Raw genomic sequence first — 21873 nt, forward strand, 5'->3', positions numbered from 1 at the left:
GTATTAAATTGTTGGGATCTAATTCTCATGAAAAACTGAAAGAAAACATTCTCCATTTTTGGACTTATAATCGATGATCTAATAAAATTCTGTGCATACTCTGCTGATGCAGCTGAAAGGCAAGCTGCTGTGGCCTCTTTGTAGTGACGGGGACATCCCTCAACCTACACCCCTGGTGTCTAGAATCCCAGCTGCCCAGGTCCCTCTCTGACACCAGGAGCAGCTTCATGAAGAGCATCGGGACAACAGTCCTCCTCTAACCGGAGGGCCCAGGTGTGTCAGAGAGGCCGGGTGGGGTGGGGTCTGAGGGCATGTGGGACAGTGTGGGACAATCCTGAGATGGCCCCTCCCAGCTGGGAAGCCACCCAGGGCTCCAGGGGTTCAGCCATCAGTGTGCTCACTGGGCTGTGCTGACCTCCAGGACCCAGGGTCATCAAGAGCCAGGGCCTCCACCCCCTGGGTCAGCTCATCCCTCCTCTACCTCCATCTCCCTGTGAGGACCAGGGCAGGGAGGCCAGAGGCAGACAGAGAGCAAGGGCTGATTTGAGTGTATCCACTCCACCCCCGATGAAAGTTTCAGGAGATCCAGAGAGACTTAGGGCAGCTCCGTCTCCACAGCACAGCTCTAGGGCTCAGAGTCTGGGTCTCTCCCGTGCCCTGGGCTCCTCTCCTCCTCACCTCCTCACTCCCCACACAGGTGAGAGTGACTTACCCTCGGGATGGAGATCCACCCCCAGCTCTGCCCCACGCCCCCACCCTCCTTCACAGTGAGCTGGGATCCTGCCCTCACACTCCTCTCTGTGCCCTACAGTGTCTGTGGCCCAGGCAGGGCTGACTCAGCCGCCCTCAGTGACCAAGTCCCCAGGACAGACGGCCACACTCACCTGCACTGGAAAGAGCAAAAATGTCAGCCATGAGGGGGCAGCGTGGCTGCAGCAGCAACCCCAAGGCCGTGTCCCCACACTCCTGACCAGCAGGAATAACATCTGGGCCTCTGGGGTCTCCGAGAGATTCTCTGGCTCCAGGTGAGGCAGTGTGGCACCCTGAGCATCTCTGGGCTCCAGCCTGGAACGAGGCTGATTATTACTGCTCCGTGTGGGACAGCAGCCTCAGTGCGCACATGGGGCCCCAGGCCAGTGGGGAAGGAGACACAAACCCTGAGCTCCCCAGGCTCACCCAGCGCATGGGGACCTCCCAGAGCAGCATTCACTGCCAAGGAAAGGACAGGGACTGGGTTCCAGCTGACAATTGTGTGGCCTATTCAGGAGTATTAAAAATAATACAATAAGTGAAAATTTCTTCATCTGCATGATTAACAAATATATAGGCAACATCATTGTGAATGTATTTGTGGCTATATGAAGATGCACATTCATACACCTTAAAAATGTGTAATAAAGGATTTCAAGGTTTAAGTAAGAGAATATTAATTTTTCGAGATTTTTCTTTTCTATTCCATTTGGAGGTGCTGGGTTCCCCTGCTTAGAGGGTCCATCTCTCCGACCTCAAGTGGCCATCTACCAGCGTCACCAGCAACCAGCCTCCCCTCTTTTCCTGACCTCGGTACATGACCTGACCTCTGATTTGAAGGCTCTTCCAGTCTTTCCCAGGGTGATCACTTGACTCATCCCACAGATCCCAGCTTACATATCACAGCTTCGTCCAGGCTCCTTTGTCCCAATATCCCAAGGCACACCCCACATGCACAATGTGCCATCTGCACACCCCACATGCACACAGAGCCATGTGCACAACCCACAAGAAAACACAGAGCCATGTGCACAACCCACATGCACACAGGGCCGTGTCAGCATAGGTGTGTTCCTGTTGCGCCCTTTCACTGTCCTCTCACACACCGAGGTCAGTGTCTGCCACAGCAGGCAAGGTTGGAGCTCTAGGGTGGAATGGACAGAGACTGACAGTTTGAAAATAATTATAGTTTTTCATGAAAATAGAAGTGCAGGTGTGAGAGCATCACTGTCCCCATGTAATCCTAGAAGGCCTTTCTCATTCCACTCTCTTGGGAGTAACGTTGGGGAAGACTGCTGTAAAATCGAACACTCTGCGTGGTGTGCTTAGGGATGTCACAGCGGCTGCGGGATGGGCAGTCACCAGCAGGGGCAGCAATGGAGTGTCCTCAGACTTAGGAGAGGCAGGTGTTGGGTCAGACAGATGTTCAACCACTCAGTGGGCTCCAGGGCAGTTGGGCAACCTGTGTCCTCACTGATGTGGGACTTGCCTTCACCCATGAGGCTTCCTGTGACCCTGTGAGCTCCTGGTTTTGGCTTCCTAACTGATGGTTTCCCATGTAGGTGATTGCCTCCTTTTTCCTCAGGGAGTCTTGAACAAGGTGGGGCTGACAGACCATTACGAGCCCCAATGCACTTCCAAGGAGGAAGTGGGCTCCTGGGAAGACTGTGCAGAAGACAAGACACAGCTTGTGGGCGGAGTCCGCACAGTGGACCCTCAGGAGACAGAGCTCAGTGGCGCCTCAACCAAACCCGGAAGTCTTGTTCTTCCAGCTTCTGGTAGGGGACCTTTACAAGATTTTACGCACAGGACCTGCCTTCTCCTTGGTTCCACATGGAGCAGGTGCTGTGACACCAGACTCACAACGCCTGTCTCAGTGTGTTGGTCACTTGGGCAGAAAGTCCACACTTTCTGCCCTGGAAGTCTGCATGTGGCTTATTCTGGCTCTGAGACAGAAGCCCCATAAGTGTGATGACTGATGTTACTTGGGATGCAGTGTGAGTGGGATGCAGATGATTACCCCAAACCTCAGGTGACTGCCTAATATCTTATAAGATGCTCTTCACTGCTGGGCAGGTGGACCAAGACCTCCCCTTTGCTCCCCCTGTTCCACTCACATGCCTCTGTCACTACCTGTTACCAGTACTAGTGAGTGTTAGTGACTAGTCACTCACTGGGGTGATCTCTGCTGTCACTTCTGCACCGGGACCAGAGTATCTAAGGCCACAACGTTCATTTGGATCATTAAGAATGTCTACTTCTTTGTTCCCATGAATTCTATGTCCAAACCATTGATATCATTACTTTAATTGGATTTTCTCATGCTTGCAGAATACTGTGGAATATTAATGGAGGTACATGGGCAAAGGGAATCACCTTTGCCTATTGCTGATCTTTTTGGAAATGCTGCCCTTTACCACTCCATTGACTAAGATGCTGCCACTAGGATTTCATTATACGTGTGTGAGAGAGTGTGTCTGGCCGTATTATAAATGTTTCTGTTTGTGGCTTTTAGTTTTATGTGGCTTTTATTAGGAATTGATGCTAAATTTGGTCAAAATCCCTTCCAGTATCATTTGAGACCGTATGATCATATCTATCTATCTATATTTATATTGTGTTATATTAAAATATTTCTTACTATTGCATACAACTTGCATCATTGGAATCAATGACACTTGGTAATAATTCATCAATTCATTAATCTAGTATTGAGATCTCTTCATTAATATTCTATTTAGAACATTTGCATAATATCTAATGTTGTTCATCTGCCATTTTTATTTTTCTGTAATTTAACTGTAACATGCATTATAAATGATATAACTGATCTCTAAAAGAACTGGTAAGTTTTCCATCCTTTTAAGTGTTATTTAAAAATAGAGCAAGTAGATTGGAACCCTCTGGTCTCTGATGTTTTTAGAGCTTCCATGTGAGAATATCTGTCTGTTCAGTCATTCTGTGGAGTGGATCCATAACATTTTGTATTTCTGTATTAAAATAGGTGAGCTTACTTGTTATATTTCCAGTAGAGCCAATTTTGATCCTTCCTAGAAAAGCACGTATTTTACCTATTTTTCACAGACATTATCTCTTGCATTTTCGGCATTTTTCATTTTTCCACATATGACCAGCAGGGGGTGATGTGGGACTGGCCTGTGGTCCCTACAGAGCGGCTCAGGGAGGATTTTTACTCAAAGCAGCGTGGGTACCAGCACAATGCACGGTCCCCTTCCCAGCATCTCCTCTACTACCACACGGATTCAGAGAAGCACCAGGCTCCAGGTCCCCAGCTGCTTCTCTGGATCCAAAGATGCCTCGGCCAACGCAAGGATTCTGCTCATCTCTGGGCAGCAGCCAGAGGATGAGGCTGATTATTACTGTGTGATTGTGCACAATAGGGCTTCTCACAGTGACACAGGCAGATGGGAAATTGGGACAAATACCTCAGCCCACTCAGGCACTTGGAATAGACGCTTCTGCAATTCTACGGTAACTTGTAGACGCAGTAGCTGTGCCTGGAAGTAGTTTCTGGTTCACATCGGCTGTCTTCCCAATTTTCCAGTCAATATACCTGCAATCTCAGGTAAACAAACACCAAAATGAAAACCAAACCAAACAAAATACAAATCTCATGATGACACTGAATCTTTGCCTGGTGACCCATGTGTGATAAAATGAGAGCCTTTGTAGCTGGGCTGTTTGTCTTGAAAGATGGGAAATTAGCCTTTGCTAGATTTCTTCTTGGTGGGAACCCAGGGTCCATCCAGCAGATACACAGTCCTCCACAGCAGGGACTCTGCTCTGTGAGGGGTCAGAGCGGAGACCTTCCCTCCCTCCCAGGCTCTTGTGCTCAGATCTGGCTGAGGCTCACTGTGTTCAAGCACAAAAGATTAAGATGTAAGATGTTGTGAGAAACATCCCAGGAGGAATTCCAGGCACAGAGCTGGCCTGACACACTTGCTCGGTGCCTGGACCTACGGTTGTGATGTCAGCAAGAAGGGGAGACTAAAATGGTGAGCCTGCAGCATGGAAGCTGGGTGAAGTATGTCCCGCAGTTGTGACTTTCCTACCACCGATCCCCCTCAGGGCACATGGGACTCCCTCCGGTGTGTGATCTGGAGCCTACAGGTACACACTTGAGTTCTTCTCTCCTCTTGTATCTCAGTGGACCTTTCCAATTAGACAAAGTGTAAGAGAATGACAGTGGAATATGAGCGAGCAGAAACTCCCTGATATGTGCATGAAGTCAATCCAACCCAGGAAGCTCTTTAGAAGGTCCCAAACCGTCTCCTTTAAGGGAATCAACAGAAACATAGGTTACAATGGAAATCAGCATCAAGGATTCCCAGAAAGAGCCCCTAAGTGTGTGTCCTAGGACAGCAGGGGTTCCAGACCAATCTCCAGATCCAGGTCTGTAAAGATAACCTCCTTGACTACTGCAGGCTCCAGCCAGAGGATGAGGCTGATTGTCACTGTCAAACAGCTGCATGCAACCTCGATGCCAATCCTAGTCCGTGGGGAGTGAGATCCACTCCCCGGTCTGACCTAACTCTCCTCTGTCCCTGCCTGGAGGCAACACCAGCCCAGGTTTTGGCTTCTGCTGTCACTTGTGCTACTAAAACCAGAGGGACTGATGTTTTCTAGTCAGTCCACCTGTATGGATGCAAAAAAAAAAAAACCCATTTTATTACTGGTTTTCCAATGCAAGCAAATCATTTTGTCACCAGAACCTATACAAGCACCTCCCTGCCTCATGCATGCATGGAGAAGAGAAGTCAGCCAGCGAGAGCCAGGAGACCCAGGTCCCCCTCTGCTCAGTCCCCTACATGTCCCATGAGCCTGGCCCAGGCTTTGCTGATCATGCCCTGAGTTCTCACACCCATCACCTCCTCACTTTCCCCAGTTTAATCCCACAAATCTTACCGGTTTTACAGCTACAGATTTTTTGTGTGTTTATTTTATTTTGGAGGGGGAGATGTTTGAAAGCATCTCAGGTCATTGGGATCTAGAGCCTATGACCCAACCCTCCTTATCACAGAGAGCCCTGAGATTACAAAACAATTCACAGACAGCCCTGTTCATTAATCACATCAGCATATGGAGCAGCTACCAAGTAAACCTGGTCAGGGCCCAGTGTGAGTTGTGTAACAGATCTTGGATGCCACTAAGTCAAGGAGGGAGGGCGGACCTCAAAAAAGAGAGATGCACATAGTAATGGTTTACTTATCAATCTTCAGACTAATAACATTGACAAAACTTGACTAAAATAGGGAAAACTACCAGAAATCTATTACAGATTCAAAAGAAGAAAGAATAAATCTCCAGAACAGCCATTAAGGGCAAATGAGCCCAGAGTGATCAGCAGGAGGGAGGGCGCCTTTCTCCAACAGCGCCGTGTTCCAGTGGCCACTGGAGAAGGCATGACCAGCACTTGTGCAGTGGGGTTGGGGGGGTCTAACAGGAGTCCCCCACAACAACAACAGCAACAATAATGGTGACAACAACAACATAAATCAGCCTGTCAGGGTATCCCAGACAGATTTCTCACCAGTATGAACCAACAGAGTACACTGTAGAGTCTTAGGCCTTGAACTTGGTTTAAGATGCTCCAGACATATGGCAGAAGCAAAGTAAAATGTTGGGTAAACCTGAAATATCTGGCGCCGTGAGGACTGTGCGATGCATCCCGTATTTATCCATCTGGAGGTCATTGGTTATCTACAGGCAATTAATGTCTCAGACTCAAATCCCATGAAACGGCCTACTTGTTTTGCTATTCTGGGTAGTGACATCACAATGATCTGTGAGCAAAATCAGGACATCCTCCAGGAGAGTTGAGTTGAGTCAGAGGCACTGGCCCCTGGATCTGAGACCAGCAGAAGTGCTATTGGACAGGTCCTGAGAGGGCAGTGTTCTGGGCAAAACAGGCACAGAGAATGCTCTACTGGCTCTTGCAGACTTCGGCATTGAGTTTTCTCATTGAAGTGAGGCTTTTTGATACCTTAGTTTGTTTGTTTGGCCTAAAACTAGGTTCTCATACCCAGTCTAGGGAACATGGTGTACAGCTTGTAGCCCCATCTTCTCAGTTTATGCTCCCAAAGCCCATCCTTGGCAGCAACAAATTATCTGATCGTCTCACATTCATCAGATATTCCTCAATGTCAAGGTCAGGCTGCCATGAGGCCAGAGTCCACGATGGGTCAGGGAAAAACCAGAGACACATAGTCTAGCTGTGTTTGATGCAGGGTAGCCGAATGTTCATGGGTACATCCATCCACGCCATTTAGGAAGCACCAACAATTGGCTGGGCTAGATGGGGAATAGGAAGCATTAGAGGATTTGACATGGAATATATGAAATCTGATTAAGTTTATGAAGTCCTGATGCTGCAAAGAAGATGAGTGGGTAGGTGGTGAGAGTGAAGGCAGAGACCTTTCTGGGGTTGTGGATTTGCTACAAATATTAGACTGGCGTCCTGGATGCCGTGTTCAGTGGTGACACAGGAAAGTTTTCTCTTTAGTTGTCAAGTGTGGAATCTCAATAAGCTTCACTCCTTCTTCTCTGAGATTCACTTGAGATGTTCTCTCTCCATTATCTCTTGTGTCCACAGGCTGATTTATCACATGGATCAAAAATGTCCCTGCAGTCCTAGGTATCGCATCCACACAACAAATCCTCTTGAATGAGAGAGACTTCCCTCCCTGATCCATTGAACAGGAATCCTGGTTGTCATGAGGTCCAGACCAGAGCACTTAGACCATTTCCCCTGATTCCGTCATGGCATCCAAGGAGGGGATTTTCTGATCGGTTTGGGAAATTAAAGGCCTATTTCTGGAGCTGCAGTGGGGTTTTTCACATGCTCACCACATGGTTAGGAAATTAGGGGTCTAGAGAGGACAAGAAAAGGCAAAATGTTTGCCTAAGTGGTCCCCACCCAGCACATCACTCTGTCCTCCATCGCCATCATTAGTTCATGTTGATCCTAGCACTGTGGACACTGGGAGCTGAACCGGGGACACAGGCCACAGGTTCCTGTCTCACAGAACTCTGCTTCTGGCTCCCAGACCTTTCTAATGGTCTGCAAAGGATCGATCTCAGTTGAAATCACACCCACTTCCATCAGTGAGGCATCAATCTGAAATTCAATATTCTCAGGAAAAGTAGAAAGAAGCAAAAATCCCTCATGAGGACATCCTCTCTCTAGAGGGAGTGAGAGGATGATTAAGGTTCAAGAAACCACAGTAGTGGCTGGTGCCAATCATCACATGCGCTCCTCTCCACCATCTACCCTGTCCCTCAAGTGAGGACCAGTCCCAGAGGGTCAGCTCATGAATCTCTGGATGCATGCTCCATTCCTGGCCCCTTCTACCCCCATCCCCAAGCACATGCTCCACGAGGTCAGTGAGGGGTCATTGCTGAGATTCTCCACCTCATGGGGTCCAGGTCACAGGTGCTCTATCGAAGTCACCTACCACTTCTATGTTCGGGCATTGGGATCAGAGTGACCCTGAATCAAAAAGGTAAACACCTGACTCTCATACAAGTATAGAATGAACCAGTGTAAAATATTTTATTCAACTCATACATTAGTGAGGAGACCAGTAAATGGTAAGGATTGGTCACAGAGCATAGCAAAAATCAAAGTCCTTATATTTCGGCAGGAATAGAAGCTTTGGAGCAAAGTTTTTGAGTGTTGGAGATGCACTGCTTAATCTCTAACAAGAGAGGGATCACATACGAGGAAAGAATCTGGGTCCTGCACAGAAGGGGACCTGCCTCCATGGGGCCGGTCACTGCTCTGTTCTTGATCCTGATCTAAGAGGAGTTTGATAAGAGACACCCCCTCAGTCCTGACCGCTGAACAGCCAATGGCCACACGAACATGCTCACCCCTGAGGAGGCTGAGCGGAGCATAAAGACTGCCTTTGGGTGGTGGGGAGGCAACATGAGGGGCCACCTGGCCTGACCCTAAGGCAAGGGGAGAGTGGACAGAGCAGTGGGGACTAGAGCTGTTTCTAATTGGCTTTAGTCACTGTGTCACACCTGATGAATCATGGCCTGGACACCGGGGGGTGCTCAGTGCTCGTTCCTGAGGTTTTTGTGGCTCATCACAGCTGGGACCAGCCCCCTGGCACTGCCTGGTGCCCTCTGTTCAGGGATCACAGCTGTGAACTCCCCACTCCCTGGCCATCGTTAGGCAGTGAGACCTGAACCAAGGCCCAGTGAGAGATCAGAAAGCTGGGAGGGTCTGATGTGCATGTGTGGGCCCTCCCTCTGTTAGAGTATGAAGAGGGGAAGGGAGAGATCTGGGAGAAGCTCTGCTTCAGTTGTGGGGCCACAGACGGTGGGAATCGGTGATGACCTCCACCATGGCCTGGACCCCTCTCCTCACCCTCATTGTTCTCTGCACAGGTGACTAGTAATGGGGACAAGGGGCCCTGGGAAGATACATGTCACCCTGCTTTCTCATCTTGTTTCTAGACCCCAGCATCACCATCTCTGTGTCTTTCCCTCTTCTAGGATCCTGGGCCCAGTCTGTGCTGACTCAGCAGGCCTCAGTGTCTGGGAATCTGGGCCAGAGGGTCACCATCTCCTGCACTGGAAGCAGCTCCGACATCAGTGATTATGATGTGCACTGGTACCAACAGCTCCCGGGAATGGCCCCCAAACTCATCATCTATGATAACAGCAAACAGCCATCTGGGGTCCCAGAAGGATTCTCTGGCTCCAAGTCTGGCAACTCGGCCACCCTGACCATCACTGGGCTCAAGTCTGAGGACGACGCTGATTATTACTGTGAGTGCTATGATGACAGCCTGAGTGCTCACACAGTGCTCCAGGCCTGTGGGGAAGTGAGACAGAAACCTGCTTCCCCCCCAGCCATGGGGCTTCCCTGTGCAGCCCCCACTCCTTGGCCATGTCAGCTGCTTCCTTGGTTTCTTTGGCCCCAAACTTTCTATGACTCAATCCAGGGTGCTTTGTTTAGAGACTGTGTCCTCGTCCTCTCCCATTCTTCCCCCACTGCCTGTGTCTGGTTTGAACACATTATTGATTTTCTCAAATCGAGCAGACATTCCTGGATGTGGAGGCAGGCAGTGCTGGCCACAGCATCCATGCAGTGTGTTAGTCCGGCAGGGCTGCCACAGCGAAAAAACACAGATGAGTTGGCTTAACCCAAAGAAAGGTATTTTCTCACAGTTCTACGGGCTGGAAGTCCAAGATCAAGGTGCTGGCAGGTTTGTTTTTTCCTGAGGCCACCCTCCTTGGCCCACAGATGTGTACATTCTTACTGTCTCCTCACATGGCTTTTTCTCTGTGTACTTACCCCTGGTTTCTCTTCCTCTTTTTAGAAAGACACCAGCCCTACTTGCTTAGGAGAACCCCCCATGAACTCTTTTACCTTAATTACCTCCTTTAATGCCTTATATCCAAAGACAGTCACACTGGGGGTTAGAGTCTCAACATAGGATTTTGAAGGACAGAGTTCAGTCCATATCAAGGGGTCAGAAAAGAACCAAGGACACAGAGTCCAGCTATGTTTGACTCAGGATAACTGTCCAGATGATGTGCATCCACACAATTTATTGAACACCTATTATGTGTCAGACTTTGGTTAGGAGCTTAGGATAGTAGGTGGAAAATATGGGAAAGTCCCCATGCTCAGGAAGCTGACACTCTCAGGGGAAGAGAGAGAACAAACAAACAAAACATGCTTTGAAAGAAAGATGTCCTGGGAGAGTGGGGAGAGGCATGGCGGTTGGTGGAGATGGGAGAATTAGGGGGGGTGAACAAGGAAACAGCAGAATGTGATTTAAGTGTATTTAATCCAGGTGCTGCATAGAAGGTGAACTAGGAGGAGGGGAGAGTGAAGGCAGGGACCAGGTGGGGGTGTGGATTATACGATGTCAGACTAGGAGCCCTGGAGGAGGGGAGGAGCAGGTGGGATGGAGAAGAAAGGTCAGGGTCCCCATGTCTTGAAGGTAGGAGGGACTGAAGAATGAAAATGGGAAAGAGAGGAACCGAGGCTGGGCTCTTGGGAACAGTGCGGGACGTAAGTGAGTCGATTACTTGAGACAACATGATGACCCCATATATTTATGACAGGATTATTTAAACCTTATATTTTCAGGAGACATGATCAGCTCCTGACAAATGGGACTGTTCACAAGAAGTCCTAGGAATGCACGTCTCGGTTTACTTTCATCTCACATTTGATGTAAACTACACCTGTGCCTGTTAAACTTTATCATGTTGTTGGAGGAATAGAATGTGAAGGATGAACTCAGTCCCCTCCTTCGCAATGCTGCCCCCATATTAGAAATCTTCCACTTTGGAAAAGATGAAAACCACAATTTCCACCAGATTACTTAATTTTAAACTCAATAAGTGGGATTCTGTAATAGGTTTGTGTTTACATGCTTCCAGAAAGTTCTTTTATGTATCATGAATAGATAACCCCTAATTGGCTACATCTGTCATTCTGTTGATGAGAAAAATGAGCCAAGAGGAATGGACAGGCTGATGACCCTGAGACGACTCATTTGCAGATGCAACCCCAGGCCTCAGAGCAGGGGGTCTGCTCTCCCACTGGGCAGGGTCAAGTCAGACGTGTCCACACATCCTGATCCCAGTCATCCCCTGGGGGACGGGGAAGGATGTGCTGGGAAGCAGGTGTTAGGATGGGCTCATTAGGTCACAGGATGAACACAGTCTAGTAGGAGAAATATAGAAAACTCTACTAGAAATCAAAATGTGATGGATGCACCTAGAGAAAGACAGCCCTTCACTGCAGGGATGAGGAGGGAGGCAGGGCTTAGGCAATGCTTTACATTAGAACCAAATGAAAATGGTGAGAGGATTTTTCTAAGATATGTATGTCATGCTATCACTAGGTTAATACGTTCATTCAGAAGATATGATTTTCCAGAAGTTCAATCAGTCCCTTCAATTGTTAAACACATATGAGCTAAAGTGAGTTTAAAGTGGCCCTGAGCCAGGCACAGAGACCCCCGTCATGTAGGAGAGAACCTCATCTTGCAGGGGCTTTCAACCTGGCTGCTTAACATTCTTTGGTCTGGAGAATTCTCTCCGAGGAAGGAGGGACAGAGGGATACTTCAGTCTGTTTAGAACCAGAAATTCAGGGTGGGCTACAAAGTTTGGATTGTGGTATCAGGAAGACAAATGGCAAAATTTCACAAGGACCAACTGTAAGCAGGGCTGATGAACGCTGCTGGATTCTCTGTGATTGTCTCTACGTCCTCCATGAGTATATAGAGAGTCTCCAGGCTGTTTTCCCACATGGACCAAACTTGCCTCTGCAGTCCCAGGCATCATATCCACACAACAATCAGTCCATAAGGAGAGAGACTTGCCCTCCCTGTTCCACTGATCAGGAAATCAGCTTTCAGGAGGGCTGGACGAGCTCACTTACACCATCACCCAGCTCCACCATGGTGAGCAGGGAGGGGATTGTCTGACTGGTTTAGGTAACACAAGGGCTATCCAGGAGCACGTGTGGTCAATCCTAGGCCAACTGCATGTCTGGGAGACTTGGAGTCCAAATAGGAGAAGAAAATGATAGAAGTTTTACCAAATAGGTCTCTAACATTTCCTCACTCTTCCCTGCACCCTCATCGTCAGTTCAGGTTGGGGCATGTACTGTGGACACTCGGATCTGGGAAGGGGACACAGGCCAGACTGTTCCCGTATCATAAAGCCACAGCTTGGCTCCCTGGCCTTTCCGATATTCCTACAAGAGATCAATTCCGGGACAAGACAGATTCATTCCCATCCACAACGTGTTGATCTGAAATTTAGGTAGTCTCATGAGAGGAAGAAAGAAGAAAAAAAAAAGCTTTCTCTTGATGACCTCTTCTTCCCAGGTTTAGTAAGAAGGTAAAGAAGGCTCAAGAAACCTCCATGGTGGCATCTTCCAAAGCTCACCGGACACCTCTCCCTGCCTTCACTCTCTCCAATGTGGACCAGACTCAGGGACCATCACATGAACCAATACCTCTGTCCACATGCTCCACATGGAAGTTCCTTTTGCTCCCAAACCACAGCAACTGCTCCCTTGGCCACCACTGTGTCATTTCTGGGAGTGTCCACATCACAGAGTAAAGTTCCAAGGGAATGAGAGCACTCAGCCTGATGCTACCTCTGCTGTGACTCTGCCCATCGAGGACATAGAGAAAACTATTAAGAGCTGCAGTTGAACTGTCCTGGTTTTTCCTCCACCTGGACTCTACATGTCAAGGTCCTTCTGGAATGTCCTTTGTCTATCCAATCATATCATGTAATGTCCTCAGACCTAGAATCATTGATTTTTCCCAAATTCTACCATCTCTCTTATGTTCTCATTTCCTTTCCACCAGTCAGCTAATGACCCCAACCAAGCATCTTCAGCCCATTGTCACAAACATGTGTGTCGGGGGTGGAGTTTTAGAAAAATATAGCATCAGAAAATCAAAGTTTTAGTTGTTCCTGGGAATCACTTCAGGACTCGAGAGAAGCGATTCCTGACCTTAAAGATTCCAGTCCTCAGTCACCACAGTGTCAATAGATTAGATAGAAGGATCCTCTCAGAGATCTCAGTAAGTAACCTAAATTGTCAGGGAAAATTTTCCAAAAGTTAAGCATATGGAGTAAGAACATGTGTCAAAAATTTATTCAACTTATATTTCATTGAGGAGACTAGTGAGACAGTAATAGATTTTAAAGAGTATTTTCTAAATACAGTACATTTATTCTACCAAGACTGGGCCAAGGAAGCCAGTTTTCTACGTTGGAAATAAACTGGTTAATGTCTTCAAGGGTAATAAATCTATGAGCTTTGGATTTCTCTTCTGTGTAAAAGTCTACAAATTAACGTGATTCCATTTACAAGAAAAATATGGAGAAGGGCAGCTAGACTTTAGATTCCTCCATCTTACACTTCCCGTCCGATCTTTCCTAAAGGGGAATCTGTCCTCTCTCTGTTGACTCTCTCACCCACTCTTCACTTCTCACCTTCCTGACATATGGCCTCTCCCTGTCTTCCTTTCCAGCACTCCCAGTAGGTCACGCTCAACTAGTGAGCAAGACCCTTCACCTGATAAACCAAACCACATCTGGGATTCCTAAGGCACTTGCCCTGCTAACTAATCCGATTTTTCCTAGTAGCCCATATCTCCGGGGTCATGTTATTTATCTCTGTCTTCCTCTGTTTGTGTCCACTTTTTGGACTTCTCTACATCTTCACCTAAACCCAGGGAATCTTCAAGTCCTGCCCATGTCCTCTCAGCTCTCGTGTTGTCTCTGACTCCCTGCTCCCCTGTGATCCCACAAACCTTCAATCCCCCACAGACCCATGAGTGCAGCAGTGTCTGCTCTGGTCTCCTGCCTCCAGTGGTGAAAGTGAGGAAGGGAGACCCCCTGTATGCCTCCCACCGTCGTGTCTCTTCTTCAGGTTCAGCTCTATGAGCAGGGATGAGGCTGTCTAGCACAGCCTAGAATTCCACTGCCAACCCCCAGACTCAACACCAGATCGGTGTTCAGTAAACATTTGCTATTGAAGACATGCTCCTCACTACACAGGCCGAGTAGTACTGGATCAGGATGGGGCCTGAACTGGGAGAGAGTCAGCTGTGCCCATGCTCCTCTCTCTGCCCTGAGCCTGAGAGCTGAGGGGGCCCCACCAGGGAGAGAGCATCCATGGGGAGAGGGGACACAGGCAGCCTCATCCTGTGTGTGAGAGACTAGGCAGACCTGCAAATCCTTGTTTATTGAAGTGGAAGGAAAAGCAAAATAAAATTCACAATGAAGATTTCTGCATCATCAGAAAGGAAGCAGTGCCAAAAAAACTCAAGGTGCAAATATTTTGTAAAAATTAATTTCTGCTCAATAATGAAGAAAATTTAATAAAGTCCCTGTTGTGTGATTTAATCAAAATTGTTTAAAAATAACAAAACTTACAGAGAAAATAATATTTCAAGAGGTGGTTATCATTGTAAATGCAAAATTAAAATAGAGCTTTTTTCCCCCAGGAAAATTCATTGACTACTCTTGATTAAATAATGACTTTAGATTTTCACTAATCCATTTAAACATTTTGGTGTATTAATATCTCAAGATAACGCAACCCCACTGTAACACACAGAGAGCGCACCAAACTGACGGCCAGGATGTGCTCTCTGCCCCTAACAACTCCCCAGACTCAAGTGGGCTAAGAGTCTGGTGCATAGAATTCTCAAAGTTTTCTGGCTATAGAAATCTTATTTGATCTTATTATCTGCTTATTTTGTTTTATTTTATTTTGGTAAAAGTTTTTGTTTTTTTTGTTTTATTTTTGGCTGGAGGTGATCTTTCTGGCAAAATCATGTAGAGTGGACATTTTGCCAGATAAAAGCATATAAATCGTTCTCATTTTTAACCTCCCCACCCCTGCCCAGAGCATTGGTTCTTGAGTATGAACCACATTCTTTTCAAAACTCTCTAATAGGAAAGATTGATCCTAATAGCTACACATGTCACATTCCCCTGGGCCCAGGCTCTGTTCACAATGATTCAGAGGTTTGAGGAAAATGCTTCAAAGAATGTCATTTGTGATGACTTCCTGAAGAAAAGACATGGACTTTTTCCCAGATCTTTCCTCAGGAGTGCTCCTCACATCCCTTCTCCTTTCCCGACCTCTCTGGTCCCTTAGTTCCTAAGGACCCTCGAGTTTCCTGACTCTTCCAGCCACAGGAGTCCCTTCCCCTTTTCCTCCCTGGGCTTCTCCTCATTCCCCAGGGAGCTACCCAGTGTGTGCCTTCATCCTCAAAACTCTCACCCCCGTGTGTCCTCTGTGCACATCTAGTGAGGGGTCAGGCAGGAGGAAAGGGACCTGGATTCCTGAGCAGCCTGGGAAGTGACTTCATGGCTGACCTGTCCCTGTTCTCAGCTAATGAATGTTTTCCTTCATGTAGGGTTTGCATATGAGGCCCCTTCCCCTGAGGACTCCTTGCAAAGTGGGTGAATTCTGTCTCTGATTCCTGCTGAGGAGGCCCAAGCAGACAACGACAGACTGAAATGAGGTGGGAGGCTGCCCCTGAGGAGGGCCTCGCTCTGCCCTCAGGGAATGGCAGTGATCAAAGCAGTGGGGGAGGCAGGAGCCTCTGGCAGGGTCACCTGTCCTCTGGTCACAGATATGGTGGACCTGGGCCTGGGGCAGCAGGGGTGCTGTAGGCTTGCTGCCAAGGGATCTTTGAGAGCTGCGAAACCAGACACCTGTACCCTGGTCTCTGCTCACTGCCCCCTGGGCCCAGGAGCTGGATTTCTCGGGGTTCCTGGTGATTCTCAGCCCAGTCTCAGCCCAGGTCTATCCCTCCCAGAAATAATGATCTCAGGACATTGTGTGTGTGGTGGGAGAGGCAAACATGAACCGAGGAGGTGTTTGGTTGGCCAGGAGAAGAGGAACAAATTTGTATGAAGGGCTCTATTCTCTGGGGATTGAGGAGGATGAGAGAGACCTGCAGCATTTCCATCTCAGCAGAGCTCCGGGGCGTCTGCACTACGGCCTGGATTCCACTCTCCTCCCCTTCCTCCTGCACTGCTCAGGTCAGGACGGTCCTGATTCCCCAGCCCACTAAACTACCTCCCAACCACATGGAGGAAATGTCCCTCTCTCTTTCCCTCCCTCCACCATAATGGCTGTTTGTGTTTCCAGACTCAGTCAGCCTGTGTGACTCAGTTACTCTCTGCGTCTGCCTCCCTGGGAGCTTTGGCCATGCTCAGCTGCACCCTGAGCAGTGAGCAGAGCACCTTCTACATGGGATGGAATCAACAGCACCCTAGGAAGACCCCTCAGGATGTGACGTGCCTGAAGAGTGAAGGAAGCCACAGCAAGGGGGATGGAATTCCTGATCATTTCTGGGGCTCCAGCTCTGGGGCTGACCGCTACTCAACCATCCCCACCAGCCATTCTGTGGAGCATCTCACAGCATTGCTGTGTCATTTGTTGAAGCAACAGTGATCCAGATGAATGGGGAAGTGGGATGATCCTGTTTCTTCTGACCTGCTACCGACACTGTCACATGGCTCCCAGAAAGAGTGTCTGGTGTCCTGACTATCAAAAGTGTTGGATTTTTTCTTCTTGTTTCTCCAGGGAAGAGCAAGGCATATAGCTTCCTACCATGAGCTCCCCAGGCAGCAGGCAGCTGGAAAGCTGCTACAGAGTGACCTGGTCCTGCAGTAATGGTGCAAATGTAGAAAGCAAACCTGGTGCACCCTGCTGTCTCGTGCGGTGTCATTCCCTAGGGGAACAGGAATACTCTCCTCTCCAGGCGGAAACCCCAGGATGACGCCCCTCACTCCTGCCTCACTGGAGTTCATTGGAGTGACCACCTTAGAGGTATCTCACTGATCTTCTGGACCAAGGATTTTAGAACTCTTGCAATAAACTCGAAAGCACATGCTAATTTAAGGAGGAGAGAAAGAGACAGAGGCAGAGAGACATAGGAACAGTAAGAATGGTGGGAGTAAACGCACTTGACTCTTTCTTATATCTTGAGACATTTTATCTCAGGTGTCCAGGACGTGGGTTTGGTGAGTGAGAGAGAAGGAGGAGGGACTGACCCCATCACAGTGAAGAAAAGAGGTGCTAATCCAGAAAAATGAGGGAGAAATGAGAAAGATGCATTAAGGCCACCTTGACACCCCTGAGACTGAAAGGCAGGACTCTGTGACCTGTTGAAAAGCACGCACTCCAGCCTCAGAGGCGGCCGGTGCAGCCGGAATCCTGCCTGCCCTTTCCTCCCCTTGCTCATCCACGGCCCGGCTCAGTGCTCACTGGGACCCACAGGGGGTGACTTCCTACCGCCCCTGGGGCCTGGGGACAGATGGTGCCCAAGGGACTGAGAGAGCCCTAGTTCCCTTGGAGCTTGGGTGACAAAAGACACACAGACTTGGGACAGCTCTGTCTGCACTGTGAGTCCTCAACAGGCCTGGGTGTGTCCACCATGGCCTGGTCACTTCTCCTCACCTTCCACACTAACTGCCCAGATGTCATATGACACATGTGTGACCAAAATGGCTACATCAAAAGTACATTAATAATCGCTATTTTCACATAAAAAGAGAAACAATCCATTAAAATGGGCAAAAGATCTGAACAAACAATTCACAAAGGAAAATAAATAATAAAAAATTTTAAAAAGTGCTTGGCCTTATAAGTCATCAGCAAAAGGGAAATTCCAACTATAATGAGACCTGGACCAAAAGGTGGCCCATAGTGAGCCAATTAGCACAATCAGAGCTGCCTCGGCTTAATGGAGAGGAAGGAATATGCACCTACAGAAATTATGCACCTACTTGGGGCCGGCCTGGTGGTGGCAGTGGTTGAATTTGCACCTTCCAATTTGACGTCCCTGGGTTCGCTGATTTGGATCCTGGGTGTGGACATGGCACCTCTCAGCAAGCCATGCTGTGGCAGGGGTCCCACATATAAAGTAGCAGAAGATGGGCACGGGTCTTAGCTCAGGGCCAGTCTTCCTCAGCAACAAGAGGAGGATTGGCAGCAGATGTTAGCTCAGGGTCAATATTCCTCAAAAAAAAAAAAAAAAAAAAACGAAAAAGAAACTATGCACCTACAGAAACTGATGGAATGAGAAAGTCTAACAAACCAAATGTTGACAGGGATGTGGGTCCAGAGGAACTCACCTATATTACTCATTTGGAATGTGAGATGCTTTGAAAACTTTTGCCAATTTCTGATAAATTGAAATCTAAACATTTAGTTTGACTCAGCTTTTCCAGTTTTATATATTTAAGCAAAACAAAAAAGAAAGAAAGAAAACAATGTCATAAAGGGAAATATGTAAGAATGCTCACGCTGGAAAAGACCTTTTAGTTGCAACACCAAAAGCTCCAACCAAAAAAAGAAAAACCAAAAAAACAAATTGATAATTTGGAATTCATCAAAAATGAAATACCCTGCACTTTGAAAGTCACTGCTAATAGAAGGACAAGACAGCCATTGACTGGGAGAATATGCATGCAAATCACTTACCTAATAAAGGACTTGTGTGGATAATATGTTGCAGAGTTCTTTCCATTCAATAATTACAGGAGAGTTCAATTTAAAATTAGGAAAGATATTTCAACAGACACTGCACCAAAGATGATACATGATAGCAAATAAGCTCATGAAAAATTTTTCAACATCATTATATATTATGGAAATGCAAATTAAAATGAAAATTATATGCCACTAAACCTACATGAGAAGGGACAAAAGTACAATACTGAGAGGAGGTGGCAAAGCTACTCTCACACGGCTGGTGGGAGCACGGAATCGACAAACTAGTTAGGAAAACAGTTGAGCAGTTTCTAAAAGGGTTAAATATATAGCTTCTTAAGACCCAACTGCTCTGTTTACCCAAGAAAAAATAAAGTGCATACTCATTCAAAGACTTGTACACAAATACTCAGCAGGTTTATTCATTTATAACATAAAGTTACATATTAAATTTTATTTTAACTACTTAATATATGAAATTCACATATTAAATAAATGCAAACAAATAAATTTACTTCTAACATAAATAACGGCTTTATGTATAAATAGCCCAAAGTGTAAAAGACCCAAACGCTCATGAACAGGCGGATGGAGAAGCAGACTGCGGCCCGTCCATACTGTGCACCCAGGAATGGCCTGTGGATAACTGTGAAAACAGGGATGGGTGTCAAAATACATATGCTCAATGAAGGAAGCCAGACAAGTAAAGCTGGGAAACCAGAACAAAGATTTGAATTATATAAAATTCTACACAATGGACATTAATTTATAAAGACAAAAGCAGATCAGCAATCACCTAGGGATTGGGGAGGGGATGGCGGGATGGAGTGGTTTCAAACTGGTGATGTCAACATAATGACAGATACAGTCATTGCCTTGACGGTGGTGATGGATTCACCAGTGTGTTCATATATTCATGAGAGCTTGCCAAATTACGCACTTTAAAATGGCAGTTGATTATTTGAAAATTAAACCTCACTAAAGCTGTCATAAATACATCTCAATCCCTTCTTGGTGAAAGAAAAAGTTCTTTCGAATCGGGCTCCAGCTCTCCTCAGAGCCACAGCTTCAGTGTCGTAGACCACTGCAAAGGTCCCCTGTATGGTTTGCCACCCAACCACCAACCTAGTCTACTTAATGTCTCTGAGTATTTGCAAACACTGCCGATCTTCCAAGAATCAAGCACATTTCCTAGGAACAGTTATTGCTTTGTCCACCAGCAGAACCCCGGTCTCCATTCAGACCCAGGGCTCCAGTGGCTCCTTCATGTGGCCCCTGTGGAAGGAGCTGCTCGGGTCTTTGCTCCCAGAGCCCTCTGCTTCCTCGCTCACTGCAGACTCAGTCTCATTGTCCTGTGGTCAGATTTCCACATCTCTTCCTCCTAGTAGTCCAGGAAGCCCACAGTTAGGTTGTTTATCAATATCACTTACGTGGGGGCAGAGCACGGGGTGTGGCGCATGGATGTTTGTGGACCCACAGTGACCAGGCTGTCAAGCCAGTGTCCCTGACATTATTTCCAACCTGAGACTGAAGTTAGAACAGTGAGCAGCAGGGGGCTCTGTGGGTCTTCCCCAAGGTTGCACCTTGGGTGCCCCCTGCTGTGTAATCCCTCAAATCCTCCAGGGCTGGGACATTGGTGCTTGTGTTTGCTGAGGGGTCTCAGTAGCTGTGTCCTCTCTGCTCACAGGTCTGAGTAAGGTCCCTCAGCTGCTTCCTCCCTGGTCCCTCTGATGGGGCAAACTCTGAACTCACCCATCAGCTCCTCCATCTAAGGAATCAAGCTCAGACTCAGCTGGTTCTCAGGATAAAAGTGGGATCATCATTAGGGGGAACAAATTTGTGTGAGCAGCCCCTTCTCTTTCAGGTCAATGGAGAAGATCAAAGATTTGGGGGCCACCCAGCCCTGATCTGGGGCCCCAGCAGGCTGTGTGCACCACGGCCGGGACTCCTCTCCTCCTCATGCCTCTCTCTCCCTGCACAGGTAGGGACAGTCTGCAGTGTCCAGAGTCAGCTCCTGAGCCTGTGTCAGCCCCCTGTGGCTGAGACCCTCTAGCTGCTTAACCTTAGTCTCTGCCTCATCATCCACGGGTGTCTGTGTCTGCAGGTTCCCTCTCCCGGCCAGTGCTGACTCAGCCACCTTGCCTCTGCATCACCTGGAGCATATGCCAGACTCACCTGCACTGCCAGCAGTGACATCAGTGTTGGTGGATACAGGATATTCTGGACCAGCCAAAGCCAGGGAGCCCCCAGGTATCTCTTGCTCTGCCACACAGACTCAAATGAGCATCAGGGCCCAGGATCCCCAGCCACTTCTCTGGATCCAAAGATGACACAACTAACTCTGGTGTTCTGCTCGTCCCCGGTCTGCGACCTGAGGACGAGGCTCACTATTACTGTAACACATGGCCCGGTGTCACTAATGCTCACATGTGCTCCAGACCCCCGAGGACGTGAGACACAAACCGCCCCCCCCCCACTCTCCTGGTCTGGTGCGCTCGCCCCTCTGGTGGCTCAGGAGATGGCTTCTGCTGTCACATCTTAGACAAGACCTGATTTTCCTAGAACCAGAACAGTTGACAAAGTCATACCCTTTTCTTCATATCATGAAGAATATCATTGCTAATATATTCTTATCCAACTCATGTTTGCATAGACAAAAATTGCTTGTTGAGAGAGAAGATTCTCTCAGTGGAGACATTTGAGGAGGCCAAAAGAGATCGAGTCTGCCCATGCCCAGCGCAGGGTCGAGTGACTGCGATATGCTTCCGGTCTGACTGTTTCAGTTTGGATTTTGTGATAAAATGCCAAGATGCAGAAATTAATTGTATTCTATATAGCAGTAATGAACCTTCAATTTTTAAAAGAAAAACAATAACATACAACATTACTAATATTTAATGAAACGTGGATATATCTGAGAAAAATTGCAAATCTTATATACTGAAAATTACAAAACCTTTCAAGAGAAATTTAAAAAATAAATGAATGAATAGATATTCCTAGTTTCTGGGTCAAAAAACTGACTGTCACTAAGATAACAGTTCTTCCCGAAATGATCCAAAGACTCACTGCAAGGTCTTCAGGT

The 21873-nt window shown here is 47.6% G+C and overlaps 1 protein-coding gene across 1 annotated transcript in view; it reads left to right on the forward strand.

Annotated features, from left to right (window-relative positions):
* LOC123275587 (uncharacterized) overlaps nt 1-18349 on the forward strand; it is a 31954-nt gene extending 13605 nt beyond the window's left edge. The window contains exons 3-5 of the mRNA XM_070495118.1: nt 2336-2528; nt 9274-9549; nt 16440-18349. Coding sequence (XP_070351219.1) covers nt 2336-2528; nt 9274-9549; nt 16440-16525 — 555 coding nt within the window. The 3' untranslated portion in view covers nt 16526-18349. The remainder of the gene's footprint in view (nt 1-2335; nt 2529-9273; nt 9550-16439) is intronic.
* The last annotated feature ends 3524 nt before the right edge of the window (nt 18350-21873 follow it).

This window comes from Equus asinus, chromosome 22, assembly GCF_041296235.1.
Source record: "Equus asinus isolate D_3611 breed Donkey chromosome 22, EquAss-T2T_v2, whole genome shotgun sequence".
Lineage (NCBI taxonomy): Eukaryota > Metazoa > Chordata > Mammalia > Perissodactyla > Equidae > Equus > Equus asinus.